The sequence below is a fragment of the Natator depressus genome, chromosome 10, assembly GCF_965152275.1.
Source record: "Natator depressus isolate rNatDep1 chromosome 10, rNatDep2.hap1, whole genome shotgun sequence".
NCBI lineage: Eukaryota > Metazoa > Chordata > Testudines > Cheloniidae > Natator > Natator depressus.
Genome location: NC_134243.1, coordinates 46316261 through 46332155, shown reverse-complemented (window position 1 = coordinate 46332155; position 15895 = coordinate 46316261). Strand labels below are relative to the sequence as shown.

Genomic DNA, 15895 nt, shown 5'->3' with positions numbered 1-15895 from the left:
ATTCGCTGCCAGTTAAGCCCCTCTCTTTTCTTCCTTGACAGCTGCAGGCCCCACCTTCAGGGAGGCTAGCTGCAAGGGTACGTTTCACTGACCTGTAAAGCGAGGTGCACCATTGCCCAGCTTCCTGCCTATATATAGCCAATCTGCCGAGCTGCCTGTTATGAATAAGCAATAAGACACAGCAGGCTGCCTTGATGTTCTTTGCTTCTACTGCCCTGAGGGGGGACGAAGCCCATGGCTGGGTGACTTTGGCTCTACAGACACCCTAGATGTAGGCGAGATCCTTCTCCCTAAGCTGCTCACTGCTCTTATAAATGGCGTGGTTTAAAACAGAAAAGTTCCTGGGTTAATTAAGACTGAAGTGCAGATATGCTCTTGATTCCTAAAAGCTGAACCCACAACCTGTCACTGCCTAACCCAGCGCTTACTGCAGCAAAAGGACGTTTTATTTGTGTTGTTATTCTTCCTTCCCCTCCCTCCAGTGAATGTAGTGGTGATGATCCATGGCAGGCTGACAGCCCTAGGTGTTGCACTGCTCAGTACAACCTCAGGATAAGCCAAGAAGGGCCTGCAGCCCTAGCAGTTTCATCCATGCTTCTCCTCCAAACAGCCTCATTCTGAAGGTGAGACCATAGGTCAATTTCTAACCCTTGCTTTGTGGCTGGGATGTCAGGTGTGGGCTCCAGGAGGCCCTCGGTGTGTGTGATGATTATGACTTGGTTATGGTCCGACCATGCCCTCCTCCAGTTGGAAATTGGGGTTCACCCTTATTCCCACCAGGGTGGAGAGGACTGGTCCACTCACCGAGACTGATTTCAGATTTCCCTGTGAGAGATTTCCCTGCATCTGCTGGCCCTCTCTATCACAGGTCATTATGATCCTCCAGATATTTGGTATTCAGATGACCTGCAACAGAAAAAGCACACCAGGTGGAGGCTAGAGTACCGTGGTGAGCATCAGTTGAGACACAGAGAGTTTTTTTAAGTCCTGTGCTGAGGCTGTGTTGGAGGCAAAGAGCTCTCTTCCTTCTCTAGAGTTCACAAAGGTCCAAGTGGTGGAGTTACGCCAGATAGCGGACAGATAAATTGAGGAGTCCAGGCTTCCCCACTTAGAAACAGTGTGAATGTTTCTTGAGCGGAGTTTTCAGTTCAGTTGACAAGTTGTTCAGATTTGGACTAGGCTAGCTGCCGCGGTAGTGGCAAATCCACATGGACAAAGGCACCTCTTCACTGCTGGAGTTCCAGCCAGTTTTGCTCAGGGAAGTTCTAGGTATGGGGGAACTCGCTGAGAACAGAGCTCACAATCTGGATGTGTGTCCCTCTCGTCTGATAAAACCAACCAGAGTGGATTGTTGGTGGAGATCACAAGTTTAAAGTCAGACATGACCGTCACATCATCTAATCGGACCTTCTGCATATCACAGGCCATCAATACCGTCCAGCCACTTCCACTCCATGTCCAATAACCGGAATTAGATCAAAGTATTACAGCTCCCAGGACATAGGCACTGACTCCATGGGTGCTCTGGGGCTCAAGCACCCACGGAAAAAGCCAGCCACAGCTGTTCAGTGGTGCCACAGATCAGCTGTTTGGCAGCTGGCAGGAGGCACTTGGGGGAGGGTGAAGAGCAGTGAGTGGCAGGTGGGAGGGGGGCTTCAGGGAGAGGAGTGGAGTAGGTGCGGGAAGAGATGGAGCAAGAGTGGGACCTTTGGGAGAGAATGGAATGGAGGCAGGAAGAGGTGGAGTGAGGGCAGGCCCTTGGGAAAGGGGGTGGAGCGGGGGTGGGAAGAGGTGGGGGGCGGGGCCTCGGGGGAAGGAGCAGAATGGGGGTGGGGCCTCCGGGTGGAGCACCCACGAGGAAAAATAAAAGTCAGCACCTATATCCCAGGACACTAAACTGTGGTGTGCCACGGGCAGAGAACAAGGGGCTGCTCCAATGCAGTGGCAGGGGCTAGATGAAGCGAGCTATGCCCAGATGATCCAGGCTTCCCAAAGGAAAGGCAAGATGGTGGCTTCCTTTGCAGGAGCAGTCAGTCATTTGGTCCGTGCTCCAGAAATGTCCTGTGTGGCTGCGCTTTCCAATTATCACCCCACCTCTCGTGGGGAGGCAGCTTTGATGTTATCCCGAGAGGCTGCAGATTTCCTCCATCATGGCGAATCCGACCTCTGGGCTGCGTGTGAACTATGGGGGCATCCTTGATGGGTGCTGTCTCCCTGGCGCTGTCTCTGATGAATCTTTCAGAGGGCTCAGAAACCCTGAATACAATTGGCCACCAGGCTGCGTTGGGTGGGGAGAGGGGATGTGCAGATATTTTTTGTACTGTTCCAATGTTTGCTGCAGATGATCAGGACCTGCTGTGGTTGGAGCTAAAGCTTCACTTCATACTCCTGAGCCTCACCGCTAGGTCGGCTACATTTTAAGTGTGACCGGGCCTCATGCTAGATCGTGGGTTCTTGACTTTGTGACCAGTCGGCCCTTCCCATGTTGCTAAATGGGAGAAGGGGACCAGCTAAACCCTAGCTAGATGGGAGGATGGTCCCACACCATAAAGAGAACCACTGGCCTTGGTCTGCACTTAAAAATTATATATCAGCACAGCTTTGTTGGGCAGTGGTATGAGAAAAACACACCCCTGACTGACCTAGCTCTGCTGACAAAACCCCCAGTGCAGATGCAACTATGCCAATGGAAGAGCACTTCTGGTGACACAGCGAACGTTTGGGGAGGTGGTGTTCCTGCACCGCTTTAGGCAGCGTCTTCCCTCAGGGGGCTATGCCGGCACAGGCTCTGTAGTGTAGACATAGCCTAAATGATCATAATGGTCCCAAATGGCCTTAAAATCCAAGAAATAGCCCTGTGCCTCAATTTCCCTATCTGTAAAACAGGGATAATAATACTTCCCCCTCTCCCAGGGGTGCTAAGGCTCACATCTGTAAAGTACTTTGATGGAAGGTGCTCTGGAAGTGAAAAGTATTTCTTACCATCGTCATTATGAGATGTGGCAGAGTTGCCTGGAGATTTAAGCATTACCCACCTGGACAGGTTATCCTTTCCCAGACCTTCTTTCACCTGGAGAAGGCATCTTTTAGAAATCTTGGCAAAGGCTGGAATAAGGCGAAGCACTTCAGACATACACACACCCCACAGACAAATCTGAGTCCACTGAGTTAAATGAGGCTGGGAATGAGCGGCAGGGAATGGACCACTTGATGCTTACCTGTTCTGTTCATTCCCTCTGGGGCACCTGGCATTGGCCACTGTCAGCAGACAGGATAGTGGGCTGGATGGACTTTTGGTCTGACGCAGTATGGCCGTTCTTATGTTCTTAATGCTTTTTAAAAGGGATCACAGTCTATGGTAGTTCGCTGAGTCCATCCTTGGCTACTGCACAAAGAACACTGACTGTACAGGGGGGAAAAAATGGCCCATGCTGGACCACCCATCTTTTTAGCATGGCGATACTGGTGAGACAGAAATGCATAGAGATCTCCTGGTATTTATTCCATCAGCTATATCAATACCATAGAATAAGGAGGGTATATAAGGGGTAGAAAGTCAGACAAAAACTTGGCATGGTTACATCACAATGTATAGATAGATTTTCCTCTCATTACACAGAGTAGGCCCCATATTGTAGAAGTGACACGGCATTTGAACGCATTTCCAATAAGTGACGTTTCTTACACAGAAAGGCGATTGTGGTCTAAGCTGACTGAGCCCCAACTGGTCTGGGCTCTATTCCTGACCCTGCCACTGACTTGGGCAAATAGCCTAACTGCTCTGTGCCTCAGTTTCCCCCTCTCTAAAATGGGACCGATATAGCTGTCCCCTCCTTTGCCAAGAGCTTTGAGATCAATGCATGAAAGGTGCTATCAAGGCAAAGTAGTTGTATTATTTCTTGGCCTTAGTTACGTGGATGTGGGAAATTTCCCTGTCACGGCTTGTGTCTGGAAAGCAAAGGGAACACTGGGCATCGCCTCCAGGAGGTTTGCTCCAAATCTCCTTCACCAAGATGGGAGTGAAGGCAGAGCAGCAATGCCAGTCTGCTCTTCTAAAGAGGTTCTTTGCTCCCATTCACAGGCATGGTTCAGCAACCCGCATCACAACCCTCCCGCCCTTCTGCACTGAAAGATTCAAATGGACAGAGGAACGCGGTCCCCCACGTGAGCAGTGGCACAGGCAGGTTTAGATCCGACCTCCGGAGGGGTGCTTGGAGGAGGACAGTGCTGCCCCCCGACCCCGGCCTCGCGCTGGAAACCACACTTCCAAGAGGAACAGGACACGTGAGTCTGTTTGGGGGAATCTAGGCGGAGCATGGGTTCAGAAAAGGTATCCAACTCACACAGGTAAGGGTGACAAACTCAGTGGGGTTCCCACTGGTTAATTTTCATACACCATCGTTTCCCCCAGACCATCCATTGCATCCCTCCTCCCCCCAACATTATATGGTAAAGAATGGGGTATTATGTCGAGGGAACCAGCTGCGTCACATAACAGAACATTTTTCAGCTGACTGCTTCAGGTCCTCTAGCGTGGCCTGGGCTTTATCCTTCAGGGAATCAAGGTCCAGGTTCTGGATGCTGGTCAGCTGTCCGATAACAGAGTCCTTTTCCTCTTCCTCCTCGTTGTCTTGCTCTATCATCTTGGCCAACTCTTTTGGGAGCTCCACATCCCCTCCTGCCAGCTGGATCTGACTATCATCTGTTTCATTCTACAGGGTCACATCAATCAAAGAGAAGAGCATGAGTGAGTAGTTCAGAATCAGGCTCTGGGACAGAGATAAGGAAGGAGAGAACAAGTAGGAAGTGGACGAGATTAGAAGCCCCAGTTCAGCACTGAACTTAATCACTTGCTCAGCATTAAGACTAACACGGCTGCTACTCTGCAAACTGAAATCAAAGAGAGTGGAACTTATGCCTCAATGTTTTGCTGAGTAATGCTGGATTTCAGCATATGCTTAACTTTACTCAGGTGCTTAAGTCACCTGCTGAATCAGGACCAGATTGAGAACATCAATACACTGACAAACCACAGGACGACTTTGAAAGAGTCGGCACAACAGCTGGAGAGGGTCAGTAGCTACTGCAGAAAAGATTCACGGAAGAAAATAGTCTATGTATTTGAACAAAAATATCAATGCAAATGAGAGCTGGGTGAACGAGGCAGAGAGACTCGTGAATTAATACGTGTTCCTTCACTTTGAACATCTTTCCCCCTCTTGTTTGTTTACAGAAACAAACCCCTGAGCAATCCACTTACCTGTCACTAATGGTGGTAGAAAATGATTTTTGCCCTGTGTATAAGACGTGCATGTGTGTTTATCCACTAGGGACACTGAAACAATATCAAGGGACTGAACTGACCTTTCAAAACTAAATCAACACAGGGCAATTTAGAATATTCACAATCAAGTCAGAGAATTTTTAAAAAGCGCTTTTTTGTTGAATGCACTTAAAGAGACCCTAACCCTAAGCTCTTGAGTTAGTCCATGAACAAAGAAGGAGGCTGAATTTTCGTAGATTAAATTGTTCCCAGTGAATCATTCATACAGCTCTAAGCAGACATACCAAAATAGGAATTAGCCTAAGAAAGAGCAGGTGAAATGGAGGGGGGAGGCAATGCCGGTTGAAGGAAGATATTGTTACTCTACTGTCAATGAAATCAATAGGAATTAGGTGCCTAAATACCTTTGAGGATCTAGGCTCAAGTGGCTGACTTCAGTGGAGTTTCTCCTGATTTGCTATTTATATTGAGGTAGCAGCCAAATCCCTGGTGAAACAGATCAGTGAGAGTAGCCGCACAATGGGGCTTTGCAGACAGAAAGTGATTTTGAGCAGGAGAAGGTGAGTTGACAGTACAGCAGAATAGTCCACATGACAAATTGCCAGAAAAAAAGATGTACACGTTGGCCTATTACTAATTGCCACTCAAAGGGACTGCTGTCTTCTGGCCAGCCGGACAGGTGGCTGCAGAGTGCAGTGGTATTGCTAGCTGCTAGGCATTAGAGGTGAGCGTCCGCACAGGGTTCCCGGTGCAGAGCTGTAGGGAAGGCGTGAGAGTGTTGCACTGTGGTTTTTAAGAGGCTGCAGAGCTGGTATTGTATCTGATCCACCAGCCAGATATAAAAAGGGGTCTGATTAATGAGTGAGAGGAACCCATCAGCTAGAAAAATGGCATTGCTCTCACATTAGGTGCATATCTGGTGGTCATCACCGGGGCAGATGGAAATGCTGGTAGTGGAGCAGTTTTTCTATATCACGTAATGTTTAAATGTCATCAGGGAGCCAATCTGAAGAAAACCATAAAAATCACAAAAAGGGTCATAATTTCAAGATACATTGTCTAATTTTGACCAAAGTTGGCAGAAACCTTCTAAATACAATTGATAGCACAATTATATACTCAGAACAGTACTGGTTTGGAAAATTTGGGAAATATTTATCCCCAGGTGATATATTTGATGCATTTTCTTGTCCTTTTAGGCCTTTGGGTAAAGCAAAAGTCTGTAGTCACACAACAGTATGAGCTTGTTTCTACCATGTAATACCTCAAAATGTTTGTCATTATTTGTAGAATGGACTGATATTGAGATGTTTTTCAGTCTGCCATTTTATATTTTATGACTATGGGCTATTGTCCGATGATCCACCAAATGAAATTAACGGGCAGCAGGTTTAAAACAAATAAAAGGAAGTTCTTCTTCGCTCAGCGCACAGTCAACCTGTGGAACTCCTTGCCTGAGGAGGTTGTGAAGGCTAGGACTATAACAGGGTTTACAAGAGAACTGGATAAATTCATGGAGGTTAAGTCCATTAATGGCTATTCACCAGGATGGGTAAGGAATGGTGTCCCTAGCCTCTGTTTGTCAGAGGGTGGAGATGGATGGCAGGAGAAAGATCACTTGATCATTACCTGTTAGGTTCACTCCCTCTGGTGTACCTGGCATTGGCCACTGTTGGTAGACAGGATGCTGGGCTGGATGGACCTTTGGTCTGAGCCAGTATGGCCGTTCTTATGTTATTCCTGCATTGGCAACTGATGTTAATGCAGCATATACCATGATGATGAAATATTTTGAGGAGATGCTCCACTTTCTGAGCCAAGACTGGTCCTATGTCGTGTATGATGAAGCAATCTACTGCAAAGCACAGATTATTAAATGGAGGAATCAAAAGGAATTTAACCATGACCACGTTGATGTGGGAGGCATGAATCGTGCAAAGAATTTTGTGGGTGATATAGGCAGTGTGATGCAGGAAAGTGGGTTTGAAGACATCCTTGTGGAAGCCAGCAACTATGGTGATTTTACCATCAGCCATATTCTAAGAGGGAGAGCATATAACTGTGGTGTTGGAATCCACAAACTTATAAATGAGGCAATGAATTGCTTGAAATGGATGGCCCTTGGCCATTCCATGAACAGTGGTGTGAAGATGGGGAGAGATACATCTTGGAGAAAATTCAAACCCTCGTTGAAGCATTTGAAGCTTTGGAGAAGGCACACAGAGAAGACAGAGTGGAAGCACAGAATGCTGTGGCAGACTTCATGAACAGAACCCAATCAGCTCATGGACATTTATGTTATCCAAGGAACAATCTGTTCAGATACATTTCTGTTCTGGGAGAACTATGTAATGGATTTCTCCCAGCTACTGATGGATTACAGAGCAGCAAAGGGAGATGATAACAAGGCTAGGGAACTTGAGACATTTGCAGTGTGATCACGTGAATTATGCTAGGTGGGGATGTGTAACTGTAGCAGAAGCCAGATTTCTGGAGGAGGAGAAGCCAGCTATATATCATGCCCTAGCTGATAGCCAAGGAGCAGTCTACCGGACTGCCAGACCTTTCAGTGGCATATGGCGTGACATGGCCGTCGAGCAATCTCTCAGCAAGGACTGTGGGAAGCATCAGCATCTTTGACAAAAGATAAGGCTCTGACCAAGTATTACCTGACTTCACATTTTGAGGCAGTTGTAACAGCTATGACAAAACAAATGTGTGGAATGCAGCCTTCAGCAACAGAGCTCCACCAAGAAGCTACCACACAGCGCATGGCTGCAGATGAAACTGCTGCCCCAGATATTAGAAAAGTTGTGACTGAATGACAGTTCCTTTTAGCCCTGAACTTGGAATGAGCCCAGATGACACACAGCCATATGTGAACATTGTAACCTCTACTGGGGCCCGACCTGAAACTGCAGAAACTTTGTGCATGAGAAGAGAGAATGGCCCACAAGAAAGGAAGCAGTTTGTAACCAGTAGGCTGCAAAGGGGTGAGATAGATCTCTTTGATCCCATAGAAAGGTCTAATCTCAAATCATTGGTAATCTCAACAAGACAATGAAACAAAAGAAGCAGCAGACGCCACAAGGGACCACTATTGATTGTCAGATATCCCGCAAGCTGACAGTTGTTGCCTAGCGCAGAGATGTTGGTAGCCAGTGTGTGATGAAGTGTGAGCTGGCACCTGTTCCACTTTCCCTCTTCAACTTGGATAGAACTCTAAAGACCCCAAAGAGCAGCACACTGTCTTGGCTGGAGAAAAATCTATCCATGGTTGAGTTACCAGCCACCTGTGAGCCAACATTAGCTATTACTGACATCGTGAGGATTCTGCCAATGGTGTGCACCAACCCTGCCAAGTCAAAGACTTCTGGGGAGCTGTCTGATGAGCTACTGACTGGGGAGGGAGGTGTCCTAGCCGTGGGCTCAAGAGTGAGTCACATGTTTTCTGTGACCCAATACATATTTAATAAAAGGGGGAAGTTGAGGAGGCAGACCCCTGTTTGCACCCTTTCTCCTCAAACACAGAAGAGAATGGAACCAGGGTCTTCAACAGCCCAGCTGAGTGTCCTAACTGCTGGGCTATAGAGGGCTTCTCATGCCAGGCTCCTCTTTTGATATTTAATTAAAGTGGACCAGCTTCAACAGGAAAGATTGAAGGAGCTCATGACTTGTTTTTCCTCAGGCAGCTGGAGGAGTTGAACAAGGGTCTTCAGCATCCCACCTGAGTACCCTAACCACTACAGAGGGCTACTCTTGCTTGTTTTTGCCCAATTGATATTTAATTAAAGCCCAGGGGAGCTCGCTGTTCAAATTGCTTTTCCTCATCAGGAAGCTGGAGGAATCAAACTAGGGTCTCCAACAGGCTAGGAGAGCACCCTAAGCACAGAGGGCTACTTGTGGCTGCTTTGGCTCACTTAATATTTAATTAAAGTGAAACAGCTGCAACAGGAAAACCTGCAGGAGCCCCACTTCTGAACACGTCATCACCCAGCTGTTAGGACAGTCACTTGTGAGGTAGGAGAGCCCTGTTCAAATCCTGTCTCAGCAACCAACAGGGGTTGACCCAGAGTCTCCCAGAGCCTGGGTGAGTACCCAGACCACTGGCCCACTGCACGATTCTCACACTCTCTCTGGCCCAATAGTTCATTATGGAATTAAAGTGGAACAGCTTTGACAAGAGATGAGCCCACATCAGAAGCTCCCTTAGTTCAGTGATTAGGGCTCTCACTTGAGTGAGGGCAGCTCTCTAGTCAAATCCCTTCTGCACACCAGGCAGAGAATTAAATTGACCCAGGCTCTCCTGTATTCAGGGTACATACCCCAACCATTGAGTTACAGTCTAAGGGTGGCTATCTCCTCTCCCCCCACCTTGTATGGCATTAGGTAGCCTATGAGTCTGGCTACCAGAGCAAGCCCCACAGTGAAGCTATGCAGGGCCCTGCTTATTGCCCCTGGTTTGAGAATCGTGCTGGGGCTTAGGCATGAGCAAGGCATCCGGTTCCTAGCAGGAGGTAGCAGTGCCTGAAACTGGGACTTAACCTCCTATGTCCCTTTTTGGAGCTGGTTTTATGTGCCTTGGTGTGCCCATGCTTAGCGCCCCTGAATTCTGGGCACACACATGCTCAGTTCACGCCCCAGCTCAGCACTGCATGCCTGCTGCATCAGTGCTGTCTGTACCACCGCCTAAAACGCTGCTGGAGTTCTCTCGTTATAAAGCCAGGGCAGGGGAAAGGGCAGCTCTATTCACCAAATGACCCCCCAAACTGTACCCCAGATGCTATTTTGGGTCTTCATCGGGCATACCAGGTCTCAAACCAATCTGGCTCTGCTTTTGCATTTTACAGCATTTTAAAATTAAACACAAGTCATTTGCCAGGAAGGGAGTTGTATCCCAGGAGCCCCTTGACCATGACCTCAAATTTGCACCACACACATGGTACCCAAAGCCTTCTCCTAGCATATACATTTCCAAGCTAGTCTTACTCTGCCTGTGACCTATAGAGTATCTGGCATTCCATGTCTGGCTCACAACAGCACCACTTTGTAGAACCAAAGGGACAGTCGAATGGTGCTCGGATTCTTGGCCGTCGGAGTTGTGTGTTGGTCATCTCAGGGGAAGGCTAGTGAGATACATTCTGTATGAGCACTGCTCATTTCCCCCTTAGCTTTGTGCAAAAGAAACATGATTCTTCCCATCCCAAGAACAAGTGGGAAATACCAGCTGTGGTGTGTCAGTAACCTAACTGCAGGCTGTCATTTATAAGCCTGCTCCCATCACCCACAGGATGAGCAGTTTTGAGGGCAAAGAGCAGAAACACTCAGCCATGGTCACACATCAAAGATGATCTGACAGTCCAGGAGGTAGTTTCGTCTCTGCCTGTTGATGGCTTATTGAATTAGGCCCATTACTTTGAATTCATGGCATGGACAGACCTGACCTCACCAGAGAGGTAATGGGGACCCAAGCAGTAGCTGAATCAAATAGCCCTTGCTCAGGATATTAGGAAGATTTGAAGGTAGCTAACTGCAGTCCAGCCCATTGCTGCTTTTTTCAGAGGCAGCAGCCTCTGTCTCACTGGTATCTTTGTTACAGTGTGATAAGAAGGAAGCATCTCTGCATAATGGGCTCTACCCGTTGTTTGCTAAGGACAAAACAAATGAGAAACTGCCACCAACAATTGCCTCCTTCAGGCAGCACCTGACACATGCTAATGATCAGTCACACATATGGAATCATGCACCAGCTCAGTATCTTTGTGTCCCCTGTCAATAACGGATGGGTGATGGATAGCAGGGGACAGCTTGTTCCTAAAATGACGGAGTTGGCACCTGCTCCAGAAGCCACTCTCACCTTTGTGCAGTGTGGCTGTGAGAGGACCTGTGCAACAGGGAGATGCAAGTACAACAGGGAAGCTTTGGTGCGCTCTGGTGCATGCAGCCGTGGCAGGGCCGAGTGCAGCAACAAACAGCGTGTTGAACGCATCAGACACAGATTCTAAGGGGGAGTAGAAATGCTTCAACTATCTGCAAATCGTGGGGACTATTTTAGTGAGTAAATATTGCTCGAAGGGGTGCTGCATTAGCCATTTAGTGGCTCATAGTTATATGGCGGGGTTATGTAAGCATACATGGTTATACTTTGTTATGCACACGATATATCAGACAAGACTTTCTAAGCCCTTCTTCTAAGAGTCATTACTGTTATATAAGCGATTTACAGATATTGTCATTGCAGTCAGTGATAGTAAGATGATAATAATTACTTGAATAGTGCGTGTAGTTCTGGTCACCCCATCTTAAAAAAGATATATTGGCACTGGAAAAGGTACAGAAAAGGGCAACAAAAACGATTAGGGGTGTGGAACAGCTTCCATATGAGGAGAGATTGATAAGACTGGGACTTTTCAGCTTGGAAAAGAGACAACTAAGGGGGGATATGATTGATATAAAATCATGACTGGTGTGGAGAAAGTAAATAAGGAAGTGTTATTTACTCCTTCTCATAACACAAGAGAGAGGGGTCACCAAATGAAATTAATAGTAAGCAGGTTTAAAATGAACAAAAGGAAGTATTTCTTCACACAACGCACAGTCAACCTGAGGAACTTTTTGCCAGAGGATGTTGTGAAGGCCAAGATTATAACAGGGTTCAAAAAAGAATTAGACAAATTCAAAGCGGATAGGTCCATCAATGGCTATTAGCCAGAATTGGCAGGAATGGTGTCCCTAGCCTCTGTTTGCCAGAAACTGGAAATGGGTGACAGGATGGATCACTTGATAATTGCCCTGTTCTATTCATTCCCTTTGAAGCACCTGGCATTGGCCACTGTCCGAAGACAGGATACGGGGCTAGATGGATCTTTAGTCTGACCCAATATGGCCATTCTTATGTTCTTACAGTTGTACCATGAGTGCTTTAGACTTTCATCTCCAGCTGAGCAGATAACTATGTTTTATAATTAAGGGGTAGGGGCCTTATTATCTGCATAGCTTCAGAAAAATAACAGACAGAAAAACATTTCTCAAATTAGTCCATTCTACAAATAATGACAATGTATTACATGGTACAAACAAGCTCACATTGTCGTGCAACTACAGATTTTTGTTTTAACCAAAGGGGTGGGGGAAGATGGGAAAATGATAAAATATACCACCTGTACTATTTTGAGTATGTGGTTGCATTATCAATTGTATTTCAAAACTTTCTGCCAATTTTGGTTAAAATTAGACAATGTTTCTCTGAGTTGTGGCCCTTTTTGTGAGTTTCTGTTTTTTCCCCCCCGTTTGGATGCCTGATAACCTTTAAATATAAAGTGATATAGAAAGAACTGCACCAGTTCCAGCATCTCCATCCACCCTGGTGATGAGCACCGGACATGTGCCAAGCCTGCGATAGCAAAGACATTTTTCTAGCTGATGGGTTACCCCTTAGTGCCCCAAATGAGTCTGGGCTGGTAGACAGGTAGGTAGACAAGGGAAGCAGCAGGGCAATCAATTGCAGTAGAAAGGCTTGTGGATAGAGGAAGGCTGAGTGAGAGAGGATGTGACTAGAAGCACAGAGTCTTGCCTTAGTGGAAGTATTACCCTCCTGGGAAACTGACTAGAGTAGAGTGGTTCGTAGGAATGCAAACCCTTACTCAGCTGTAAATAGGACACAATCAGCCAGGCCCAGGGCTGATCCCCTCTCTGAGCTCATGCTTCCCCAAGAGTGTGAGGGTGGTGTGGGGCAGGAATCCTACCTCCTGTACCCCCATCCTGGTGCCTAGCTGGTAGCCAGCCCAGAGACAAGCAGCTGGAAAGAATGCTCTTGAGGAGCCATGGGCTGGAATCCAGAGTGTTCCCCCTGAGTGCGGGGCTGCTGACAAGGCCACAGAGCTGGTGAGCGCGCCTCGCTGTTTACCTTGGGGAGCCGGTACTTGTCTCTAAAGTGGGTCCGGAGCGTGGCTCTCTCTGCTTTGCGCTGGGTGAACTGGGCATCCCTTTCCATCCTGGAAACAACATTAGAAAACAAAGGCTGTCAGCCTGCTCCCGTTCTGCTCGCTAGGCCGGGTTGGGTGAGGAGGTGTCCAATGCAGGTCACTAATGCCCATTCCCTGAGCTCCTGCATGCACTGAATGGAAGCCCTGATCTGATGTGAACAGGTCTTAATTCGCCAGATGGGGCTTGAAGGCTGCTTTCCAACTGGCATCCAGAAGAGGCTTCCCCCACCTGAGCCTCTGTCTCCTACAGCCACACACAGGGGAATACAGCAGCAGCAGGGGAAGGAGTTTACTGCCAGTTTCTATTGCAAACGCCTGCCTGGGCATTATACACAATCTAATCAGCACATAACACTTGAGGAAAAAAACCGGCCAGTGTTTACCGTCAAGAACAAATACATCGATGAACCTCCCCGGGTTTGCAGCTATTTTGGGCCATCTCTCAGGATCCTCCTAACTTTAGTTTATTTAATGGTCAGCCAACGGGAGGCTAGAAAGCTGGAAATGGACACAACCGTCTCTTCAGCTTGCTTATTTCTTTCTTCACGTCAATTACCTTTTCACCTGAATTTCATTGCCACAGAAATCAATCACTGCATGAGTCCAGTTTGAGCAGTGCAGCAAGCGGGCCTGGACAAATTCAGTGACCAGACTGAAGCCCTATTGGGCAGGTGGGGGGTAAGGGAGGCGCTTTCTCCAGGCTTGTTTCTGTCAGGTTTGAAGGCTCTGCGTGTGCGGAGGAAGCCTGACTACAATCTGGCCCAGACTGCGGTGACGCCCTTGGGCATGCGATTTCACGCCCAACGCCTTCAGCAGACATCCGCCAGCCTCCGCCCAAAAAGCAGGAACCAGAGACACCAAAACAAACTTCGGGGGAGCGCCATAAAAAATGACGGTAGCGGAAAGTGGCCCGGGAGGAGAGGACAAACCCATCCCGCCGATGCGAAAGCGGATTAAAAGATAACGGGTGCTATTAAAACTAAAATTCCCCGCCTTCCACAGCCATTTGACCCTATTTATGGCGATGTCTTCTGCCGCTTGGCGTTTCCTTTGAGAAGGCAAAGGCAAGGCGGCCATCTGCGAGCCCTGGGTGTAAACCACCCACCCAACCAAAGACCCCCCCCCCGGGCCCCGCTTCCCAAACGGCAGGTCTACGCTGGCTCCACCGCGAGTTTCGACCCACGGACACTCGGGGGGTTGAGGGCGCGCTGAAGTTAGCTACAGCCCCGCCGCGCGCTCGGCCACGGGGGGACCTGGGCGTTTAGCCTAATTAGCTAGGGACAATGAGCCTAATTCAGCGGCAGCCCGCCGGTTTGCTGGGTCACAGGAGTCGCTGAGTTAGCGGCATGCCTGGTCGGGCTCGGCGCTGCTGTAGAGGCGGAGGCGCTGGGGAATTTCCCGTACTTCCCCTCTCCACCACACCCCGCGTTTTCCATGCTCCCTTGCCATTTGGAGGGGATTCCTGCCTGGCAGCTCCCCTGTGGGGCAGTCCCGATTTGCCGGCCAGGAGCCCCTCGATGCATTGAGCGAGAAGCCCGGACGCCTCTGACATTTTTGGGAGAGGGCGGGGGGCATGAATCTGGTGGACAAGTTTACCAGGCTTTCTTTAACCTGCTCCCGAAGGGAAAGCCCCTCAGGCGAGCAGAGAAGGTGGGTGAAGGGCTCCCACGGTCCGAGGGCACCTGCCCCACGCGGGAGATGAGGTGGCCAGAAGGGTCACGCACCGCCAGCCCCCCCAGGCGCGCTCCGCACTTACTTTTCCTCCACTAGCTGCTTCTGGTATTCTTCATACTCCTCCCGCGTCATCCCCTGGGCTTCGGCCGGGGACTTCTCGCCATCCCCCTTCTCCTCGCCGCCCAGCCCCCCGGCCAGGCTCTTCAGCTGGCCGCCCACCATGGACTTCACCATGAACGCCATGGCGGGGCGGGCGCAGGGGCTCGGCGGAGCGAGAAGCAGCGGCGCGGCTGGAGCGCTCGGCGTCCGCTCGGCTCTCGGCGCCCGGGCTCAGACCAGCCGCGCTCCGCCTGCCATGGACGAGCGGCCCCGGGTCAGCACCGCAGCCGATGGACAGCTCCGAGCGCCTCCGCCTCGCGCGGCCAGCGCCTCGCTGGGGTGCGCTCGACGGGCTCAGGGGCAGGGTTCAGCACCGCAACGCGTGGACAGCTCCAGCCGCGCGGCGTTGCGTGTGGGCCGGAGCGGGGAGAGGGCTCCCCCCCTTCTCTACGGGAACGCGACTCCAGCGGTGCTGAGCGAGTCTGAGCTCAACTCGCAGCCTCCCCAAGCTTTACTCTGCCCCCTCGCTCCCCCGGCCCGCCCCGCCCACCACGCCCCTTTGGAAAGGAGGATTAACTTGTTTACTGGTGTGACGCCAGCAGACCACATGGCTCCAGCCCCGGGCTCCTGCTTACAACCCTCGCCCTCGCCCCGTGCAGCTAAAACATGGGGCGGAGGCGAGCGAGTGAACATCGGGGAGGCTTTTTTCACACCCTGGCGGCAGCGTGTGTGTGGCTGGGAACGAGAGCGAATAGATGGAGCTGTATGACCGTTCGGCAGCGCATCGCTATGGGCGAACAGCGGGCGAAAGGAATCACCAGCCAAAAATCCAGCCTCATCACTGTGAGAGCGA

The 15895-nt window shown here is 49.5% G+C and overlaps 1 protein-coding gene across 1 annotated transcript; it reads right to left on the bottom strand.

Annotated features, from left to right (window-relative positions):
- Positions 1 to 3494: 3494 nt before the first annotated feature.
- CPLX3 (complexin 3) lies at positions 3495 to 15369 on the bottom strand. The gene is made up of 3 exons (XM_074964724.1): positions 15026 to 15369; positions 13191 to 13278; positions 3495 to 4712 (listed from the first exon to the last, which is right to left on the bottom strand). Exons 1-3 carry the CDS (start codon positions 15184 to 15186, stop codon positions 4488 to 4490), a joined length of 474 nt encoding a protein of 157 aa, XP_074820825.1. The 5' UTR covers positions 15187 to 15369; the 3' UTR covers positions 3495 to 4487.
- Between the last annotated feature and the right edge of the window lie 526 nt (positions 15370 to 15895).

What these genes read in the sequence shown, in the direction of transcription:
- CPLX3 (XM_074964724.1), bottom strand. Translation starts at nt 15,186, where the DNA reads ATGGCGTTCATGGTGAAGTCCATGGTGGGCGGCCAGCTGAAGAGCCTG. An exon ending in AAGCAGCTAGTGGAGGAAAA is followed by an intron (nt 13,279 to 15,025) that starts GTAAGTGCGGAG and finishes TGTTGTTTCCAG; the next exon opens with GATGGAAAGGGATGCCCAGT. An exon ending in ACAAGTACCGGCTCCCCAAG is followed by an intron (nt 4,713 to 13,190) that starts GTAAACAGCGAG and finishes GTGACCCTGTAG; the next exon opens with AATGAAACAGATGATAGTCA.